Source organism: Filicampus tigris, chromosome 1, assembly GCF_054856515.1.
Source record: "Filicampus tigris isolate MCC_2025a chromosome 1, RoL_Ftig_1.0, whole genome shotgun sequence".
NCBI lineage: Eukaryota > Metazoa > Chordata > Actinopteri > Syngnathiformes > Syngnathidae > Filicampus > Filicampus tigris.
Genome location: NC_141217.1, coordinates 38,284,101 through 38,292,974, shown reverse-complemented (window position 1 = coordinate 38,292,974; position 8,874 = coordinate 38,284,101). Strand labels below are relative to the sequence as shown.

Sequence of the window (8,874 nt, the reverse complement as noted above, 5' to 3'; positions counted from 1 at the left end):
TTCCTCGTAGCTATGATTATGTTTTTATTTCTCCACTTTGCATTTAAATTCCTTAAATTATTATGTTTTTTAAACATCTTAAATTCGTTTGCCCTTAAATATTTTGTAACTGTGAAGCACATTGAGTTACCTTGTGTATGAAATGGGCTAAAACTGCCTTCATTTTGCTTGCCTCTCACAAACACAACTCTAATTATTTTTCTTGCTATATTGCTATATGAGCTGTCATACAACAAAAATATATGCATGTATTGTTGCCTGTTGTGCATGTGATCGAGCAATTCAGCATCGTGTGTGCAAAAAAAACCCCCAAAACAGCCGTGTTTCGGTAGTGTAAGAAAAAGAAAGAGTCAATCCTGACGGGCCCCCACGCATGTAGTTTGTCGCTATTTTCACGTAATGGAGATTTAGTGAGGGGAAAAATGCACAACAACAGCAAAAAAAAGAAAAAGAAAAAAAAAGAAAGGAAAAAAAAAAATGTTCCTAAGATGTAGTTGCACATAGTGTCCACTGAGTGGCATTAAATGCAACACCGCGAGTGACAACAGATTGACGCCCAAACCCAAACAAACAGCAACAGAACAGCAAACACGAAATCAAGTTGGAGCCCACAACAAGAAGTTAAGAAAAATGTCCGCCTCTCCGCCTCGCCTCTTTGCACTCTGCCGACGCGGAGGTTCGGTCGGCTTCTGGACCAGAACACTCGTCCATGCAAGGGCTGAAGCTGAAGCGGTCAAACTGAAGACCATCGATGACTTGCCCGGACCAACTTTGTCCAAAACACTTTTCTGGTTATTTGTCAAAGGCTATGCGGACAAGAGCCACTTGCTGCAGGTAGGCAGAACCACCAGTCGAACCATCAGCCGGCGGGGTTCGATTCGAGGAGGTATGATTCGACGGAGTTATTTTAATTAAAAGTGCTTCAATGTATTTGTACAAGCTTTGTGGAAGGTGTGTTACATATTTTCAAAAATGCTTAAATGTGGATTTAGTTACAAACAAATCATACTCAGAACAGCTCCATGGTTGTTATTTTTGCATTCATGGACGATCCATTGCAGGTTGCGCTCGTTTTACGATGGCGACTGCAAAACGCTACTCACTATCACGAATGACATATTTCGTTATTTTACCCCGCTGAAGTAGTTTTCAGGTATCTGTTTTCCGTCCTCGAGTCTTTATTTACTGTTCCTCCCTACATTTAAAAACACCCTTGTTTTTTTTTTTTTAAACAGGCTAGTGTAAAAAAGTAAAAAAGATAACTAGAGAGAGGTAAAGTCAACCGTGGTTGAGGCTTTAACTGATTGATTGATTTAGATCTTAAGTTGAAGCAGCATATTCAGAGAAGAATAGCAATAATCCCCCTCCATGCGCCTTACAGTTTTCTAGAGAATTGTTCGATGTTGTCACTAGAGCTAAGAATCAATTCAAGAATTCAATTCGCCATATTCTAAGGCCAAGGGGAACCTGGAAATGCCACATGTCGAAACCGTCGTCCCTCTAGGAGCCTCTGCATTTTTCCCTCACCTGACCTTTTTATCCAGGGTCTGCAGAAGAATCTGTACGGGCCCATGTGGCGCTCCAAGTTTGGCCAATTTGACCTGGTCAATGTGGCCAGCCCCGAGCTCATCGCTCAGGTGATCCATCAGGAAGGACGCTACCCTGTGCGAGCAGAGCTGCCACACTGGAAGGAATACAGGGACCTGAGGGGGCAAGCCTACGGCCTGCATGTAGAGTGAGTTCATGTACCTTCGGGCGACAAACATCTCCTCAGCCATTGTAACAGTATGCAAAGTTCGAATGTTATCCCCTGCACTTGGATATAGGATATAGTCTTTAAATAATGATTCACTTCAAATGTATTGCACATAACAGTTAAGGAAATATTGCACCGAAACAAATGTGTAAAAACAAACATTCAATTCAAATGTATTGGACTTAAAAGTTAAATACAACTGACCTGTACTAATAAAACGTACTGTACTGTTCATGAAATGTACTGGATGGAAAAAAAAAAAAAAAAATATTCCACTGTAATGTCATGCACAGTTTGAACATGACAACTGCACTTGAATATAGGAAAATAAAAACATGGAGCTTATGCTTTGGTTAATTAGACTGAATGCCGTACTTTTGATTACTTGGACCTTTTAGCAAAGGGCAGGAGTGGTACAGGATCCGCAGTGCTCTGAACCCAAAGATGCTGAAGCTGCAAGAAGTGTCAGCCTACGCTCCCATCATCCACCAGGTGGTCGAAGATCTCCTGCGACGGATCGAGTTGCTGCGCACTCGCAGCCCGGACCGGGTTTCCGTTTCCGACGTGACCGCCGAGCTCTACAAGTTTGGCTTTGAAGGTGAGACGGCGCTGCGGCGATGCTGGAGGCAGCGGTTGGTGGTGAGGCGCTGCAGAAGCGCCGCTGAACGCCCTCATGCAGGTATCTCGTCCATTTTGTTTGAGACCAGGCTGGGCTGCCTCCAGGAGGACATTCCAAAAGACACGGAGCGCTTCATCGCTGCCGTCAACGACATGCTGACGCTGTCTGAGGTTGTTGTCATCTTTCCACGCTGGACCCGCCGCATTCTGCCTTTCTGGAAACGCTTTGTTCAGGCCTGGGATGACCTCTATGACACCGGTAAGCTGAAACTGTAGTTCTCAAATTGTTGTTTTTGTTTTTCTTGTGTCTTTATAAAGTAAAAAATGTAGACTGCTACATATCATTAAATAACACATTAAAAATGTTGTTTTATAGCACGTTGTATACTAGAGATAGACCGATATGTTATTTTCAGGGCCGATACCAAGACCGATTATTAGTAGTCAGGGGGGCCAATAACCGATATTTGGAGCCGATATTAATTTTCAGCAAAAAGAAAAAAGATTTTGGTGTCAAAATCTAAAAAAAAATAAAACTCTTAACTTTGTTGAAACGTCTTTAAGCATATATTAATTGAACAATTTTTCCAGATTTGAATAATGTTGTTTTTTAAAATTATTATTATTATAATTGTTTGCCAATATACATAAATTCTAACAAAAAGGGAGCTCCCAGGGCCATCAACATGTCTTCAAAAGTTAGATGAAAACCCAACAACAATACTTTAACAATATTTCCATATCATTTTCTGCAGTAAATAAAGTCCTCCAAAATGACAGAAATGTTAAAATTTCACTTATCTTTGTTTGTTTGAAAAACAAAAAGTGCACAGTGTTACCAGGGTCAGTGGAAGCTCTAATAAAGTTAACTGAAAATTTACATAAATAGATCCTTGAAGTTTAACACCGTTTTAAATTGATTTATTATCAGCCATCAGATTTCAAAGCACTGAATATTGAAGCCGATAATCGGCCCAGCCGATATTTGGTCGTACTTTGTTTTAAAATTAAACACTGAACTGTACTTAACAAATGTACTACACTGGATATTACTTTATCATTTTGCACAGTTACGGCATACCACACTTTGAGAATCGCCGGGCTCTAAATTTCTTTGGGTTTTGAGTTGAAGGAGCTGATGATGACTTTTGCCGCTGTAGCGCAGAGGCTGATCGACAGAAGATTGGTGGACATCCAAACCCAGACGGAGCGAGGTGAGCTGACTGAAGGCTTATACCTGACCTACCTGCTGTCCTGCGACAAGATAACCCGATCTGAGATCTACATCAGCGTGACCGAGCTGCTGCTGGGCGGAGTCGACACGGTGAGAACACGTTTACAGGACACAGACAGTGCTTAAACGCATATTCACTGTTCACATCAGAGCTCAACTGATATGGATTTTTTTGGAGGTCCACGCCGATTCCGAAATTTGGAAGAACAGCATTCCGCAAACCGATTAATTGGCCGGTTGATTTTTAAAACATGTAATGAATTATAAAATGAAGGTTAATGGTTGCGTAACACTTTATTGTTATATAAAGACATTTTACATTACAGAATTACAGGAAGAACATTTGACTGTTTTACAATATTTTGTCCTGTAGTATTTGTTAAAGTTTAAAACAGAGATAAAAATCAGCAAAAATCGACCACTTTTTCAGGGCTGGGGGTGGGGATGGGCTGTTTGAATGTAATCTTTGTCTTACGTTGTAATGTCCTAATGTGCAAAAAAAACCAAACAAACAAAATCGACGAAACTCATCTGAAAAAAATTAGCCTATTCTTGCCTATATTAAAAGCGAAAAAATCGACCAGACAATCAATTGGTCTGGCTCCAGTTCACATATTTGTGTATTTTGGAGGAGGGTAACCTACCCTCCATTTTTTTGCTAATAAAATGCGTGCTGTTTTTGTCGCCATCTTGGTGCCGGGGAACTATGTTACTGTGAGTTGAGCAAGATTTGAATAGTTTCAGATTTTTCATTATTGTTAATTTTTATTTCGTTTTTAGTTAAAAAAAAAAAAAAAATCATTTTAATTCGTTTTTATATAGGGTTTGTTAGTTTTTATTAATTTCATTTTCGTCCCCCAAATCCTTTGTTTTAGTTTAGGTTTTACTAGTTTTATTTTTTTATTTTATTCTGTGTATCTCTTGTGTGCAAGATTAAAAAACATCATAGTAAGTATTGTGTAGTAAAAATTGAAAAAAAACAAAAACAACAAAAAAAAACCTTAAAAAATGTTTTTCGGGCACTCAAATGGATTAATCGTATTTCAGTTCACTTCAATAGAGCAAACGTACACATTTGTGAATGCGTTTAGTGTTTAGCTAAAAGCTTGGTCATGGAACAAATCAAGTCATGAAGAATCCACTATCTTTCCCCAAAGTTAGATGTCATCCAATTCTGATCAAAACATTCCGTTTATAATCGAAGGCTACCTGCACTTTGTCATGACCATAACTGCCAATGACTGCCTTTCTGCTTCACTGCGCCGTGTCGGCGGAATGTGGAAGTGCTGGATTTCAATTCCACTTGTGTCAGCCACTACACAAAACATGTTCTCACTGCTTGTCTGGCGCTTTGTAAATGTGTTGAGAGTTTGTCAACATTTAGCATTTTGTAACATTTTTGAAACTTGGTTTCTACTTCTTGGCCACCATTAGGACCTGAGGATGGCTGGCTGAACTTGTGGAATGTGAACACAAAGTGGTGCAGCCAGATACACTTGGACTTGCGCAGTGTTGTTGTTGTTATTTTTTTTTTTTTTTTGTCAAAGGACATGGCTTGTTTTCAGGCACAGTTAAACTTGCTGTGCCCGAGAGCGGCTGTGTGAACCTTGACGAATTAGCGCGTCAGGCCGGGACTTGTTTTCCTTTCCGGAACACCCGCTCTCAAAAATAGCATACCTTGGGCCGTGTCCAATGCTAAAATGGTCTCCTACTGCGATCCAAATGGAACCTGTTGATGTGCTGTGATGATGACAGACCTCCAACACGCTGTCTTGGGCCTTGTACCACCTGGCGAGGGACCCGCAGGCTCAGGATCGACTCTATGGCGAGGTGAATGCCGTGTGCGCCGACAGACGTGTGCCCAGCACGGACGACCTTAAAGAGATGCCCTACTTGAAGGCTGTCATCAAGGAGACGTTACGGTGAGCCGACTCGCGTGCTCCGCCTATTTGGACCAGGATTTGATGCACACCAAAACGTTGATCGTCCTGGTCCCTCATGCGAGCCGACTCTGCTATCTGTTCTTTCCCCGCAGCTTGTATCCTGTTGTTCCTGGCAACGGACGCTTTGTTACAGAAAATGAGGTGGTGGTGGACAACTACTGGTTCCCAAAGAAGGTACAGACACACCGAGTCAGGGGTGCGCTCGAGGTTTTCTTCCTTACAAGGAGGGATTCCTTGCCTCTGTTGCCTAGTGCTTGCTCTTGCGGGCTTCGCGCGCGTCTCGTCGTGTACGAGGAGCGCACATCGAGGCCTACTCCGTATGGAAAGTGCATTGGGGGCGCTTGTGTTGTGATGTTGACGAACACTCCAGAAATGTGGTCGTTTTCACGTAACATCAAAATCAAATGCATTACTTTTTCCATTTAAGTAATCCGACGACCTTTACTTCACCACGCAGATCGTATTTGCTTCTACTTGAAGGCGACGTCAGTTATTTCAAAGAGTAGCACGTTTCACCATCGAAGGCACACACTTCTCAGCCATGGTGCCAGCCTGAGCGTGCTACAAAACTTTTAGTTAATGAATTGTCAAATACAGGGGGAGACTTGATTCCTAACACCGTAGTACTCACTCAAGGCACTCAACAAATAACTGTACATCATGGAACATTTAAGAAAGGGAAGTGGTGGTATTTCCAGCTTGAACACACCATTGTGGGAGCCTTCAACTTCACATTCCCGTCCGAGGGAGCGATGCCATGAATGCGTCCTGGCACGTTTTTCAGTGAGATATTCACGTTCACTTCACTATTTTGAGTTTCTGTCAGGCCGAAACAAAAATATTAAGGTTTATTGCACACTCTGTGCTGTAAACAGAGTGTTATCTAGCTTCAATCACACCACGTCAATTTAAAGCGGAAGTCAACCCAAACATATTTTTCCCCAGAATATGTTCTATGCAGGCCCACTAGTTGAAACACGGCATTCTGATTCATATTACGTTTGTGGAATATGAGTTAAGCAGCAAAATCCCGCCGTTTTTAGCCATCTCAGGGGGCGGCCATTTTGTCACTTTTGGGTTGACTTCCACTTAAAAAACGACGTAATCAGTAAAGTAAAGTTACTTTTTAAGGTAAGTGTTTCAACACTGTATTTGGTGACTGACATGGCTTGGCCACCAGGTGGCCAGTAGGCACACCCCAAAAGGAGCAACACAATGTTCACTGCATTGAAGAAAAAAATGTAGAAAATATATGTATGAATGTAGTTTCATTCTGTATGTTTTTATAAGGACACTTTTATAGAGTCCTATTTTTCCAAAAGACACACATGTACCATGTTGCTTCCAGACTCAGTTCCACCTGTGCCACTACGTCGTCAGCCGCGACCACACACAGTTCACCCGTGCCGACGCGTTCGCGCCAGAGCGATGGCTTCGCGCCGGCAGGGTGACGCCAGCTTTCCGGCACCACCCGTACAGCTTCATCCCCTTTGGCGTGGGCGTGCGAGCCTGCGTGGGGAAGAGAGTGGCCGAGATGGAGATGTACTTTGCTCTGTGCAGGGTGAGCGGCGCCGCGTTTGCCTCGCATCACGCGGACGGAATTTGAAGTGCCTCATTGTAGAGCTTAGTCGGGAATACCAACTTGTGTTGGCAGCTGATGCAGCACTACGAGGTCCGGCCGGGGGGAGACGACTTCGCCACCGTCCAGGCCAAAACGCGGACGCTGCTCATTCCTGCAAAGCCCATCAACCTTCGTTTCCTGCACAGAGCCTGAGGCGGCAAAATCGGAAACTCTACACACAGCGCAAAGTGAAGAAGGTGGTGCTTAAGGCAAAGGATTCGATTCAAGTAGTTTTCTCATTACTCTTAATACAGTCTGTTCAACTCAAGTTTATTTGTCACCTACTTAATTATACCGATATAACTGGTTCAATTACAGAGGACTTTTTCCAGTATCTGAAAATAATACATTTCCCTTATAAAACAAGATCCACGTCACACACTGTATGTATTCTGCACCACAATACATCGTAACACACCCAAAAAAGTTGTTGAAATTGTTTGTTAGACTTTGGCACGTCAGCGCTACACTATGCTCCTTTAATCCATAACTTCTGCCGCAATATCAAATGACTAATTTTGCTTTGGTATTTAGAGTTGATTCTTCTTACAGTACTTTGTTGGTGACTCAAACATACTTGGCTTCAACATATTTACCTGTCAATTATATTTATCACTTCACACAGTGAAAAAAAAAAAGAAAACTGCACACAAATCAGTTACCCTCTTTTATTAACTTGTGTAGTATATGATACGTAGAAGAAGAAACACACTGAATAAAAATCTACTTAACTACAGTAACTAAGTAGCCTTTTTACGTTACTCCCCTTCCCGCCACTGTTATCTGAACATGGCCGAAACTAGTAATGCAAAATGAGTCGTGTCAGTCGCCCTCCTCTGGACGATTCTGGTATTGTAGCGAACATTACCTTCCACTGAATGTCGAAAGAGATTTGTCGATGGACAACTTACCAGCGTGCACTTAGTGCCTTTTTGTTGTTGTTCTTCTTTTAAACCCCGGTTTGCCTCAAATAGCAGCATGTTAGGCCAAGTGAAGAAACGCTTAAACGTGAGTGACAAGGGTTGCACAAATAAAATCAAAGTCAATTTTTACTCAACCGCTAACAAAGGTAACTAATTTAAATTTCACAATTTCACAGCAGATTAATGAATAGTTTGATGTCGTTTGCACTTTGTCTTTTTTATGCTTTATTATGCAAACATGGGTGGGCACTTCATTCATAGTATATAACAATAATGCATGCAAGTCTTCCATTGTAGTTCCTTTTTTGTGCATTTTTTTTAGTGAGTTTTTCTGAGTCCTCTTCTAGGCGAGGACTGTCTTTTTCCCCTTTTTCCTTTTTTTTATTTTAAAGAAAAATGTTTTTTATGTTTTTTCCTTCATTTCGGAGAAGGTTTTGTGGGTCTTTTTTAGGGCGGGTGTTTTTCTTCGTCCTTATATAGGAGAGGTTTATTTTTTTGTTTAAGTTTTTGGTAGGGGAGTGTTTTTGTAGGCCCTGTTGTTGGCGAGGGTTGTTTTTGTACGTCCTTTTTATAACACGGGTGTCTTTCGACTGTCAGCCTGTAGGTGGCGCATATGACCTATACACAGGACAGTGTAGCAAGCGATACGCGGGCACGAGCGCCTGCCTGCCACCTTCATGGGAAGCACGACATCCCGCATCCGTCCGTCAGTCCATCCGGGCTCGGGTCCCGCTCCACTTTCGGCTCCCGACCTCCCCGCGGTGCTCCTCCTCGTCATC

The 8,874-nt window shown here is 42.2% G+C and overlaps 1 protein-coding gene across 3 annotated transcripts; it reads left to right on the top strand.

Annotated features, from left to right (window-relative positions):
- The first annotated feature begins 539 nt into the window (after nt 1-539).
- Nucleotides 540-8,838, top strand: cyp27a2 (cytochrome P450 family 27 subfamily A member 2). Of its 3 annotated transcripts, XM_086038790.1 has the most exons (10): nt 540-834; nt 1,545-1,735; nt 2,155-2,354; nt 2,436-2,633; nt 3,535-3,698; nt 5,364-5,530; nt 5,644-5,725; nt 6,900-7,112; nt 7,206-7,369; nt 8,693-8,838. In XM_086038790.1, exons 1-9 carry the CDS (start codon nt 631-633, stop codon nt 7,323-7,325), a joined length of 1,539 nt encoding a protein of 512 aa, XP_085894916.1. In that variant the 5' UTR covers nt 540-630; the 3' UTR covers nt 7,326-7,369; nt 8,693-8,838. The 3 variants fall into 3 exon arrangements, with proteins under 3 accessions (XP_085894916.1, XP_085894908.1, XP_085894926.1); XM_086038782.1 differs by lacking the exon at nt 8,693-8,838 and having other exon boundaries at nt 7,206-7,908; XM_086038800.1 differs by lacking the exon at nt 8,693-8,838 and having other exon boundaries at nt 692-886; nt 7,206-7,908.
- Nucleotides 8,839-8,874: the final 36 nt, after the last annotated feature.

Bases quoted from the DNA above. Each gene is read 5' to 3' on its own strand.
- cyp27a2 (XM_086038790.1), top strand. From the start codon at position 631: ATGTCCGCCTCTCCGCCTCGCCTCTTTGCACTCTGCCGACGCGGAGGT. The intron at 2,634-3,534 runs GTAAGCTGAAAC...TTGCCGCTGTAG, and splicing joins GGATGACCTCTATGACACCG to CGCAGAGGCTGATCGACAGA. The intron at 7,113-7,205 runs GTGAGCGGCGCC...TTGTGTTGGCAG, and splicing joins TGTACTTTGCTCTGTGCAGG to CTGATGCAGCACTACGAGGT.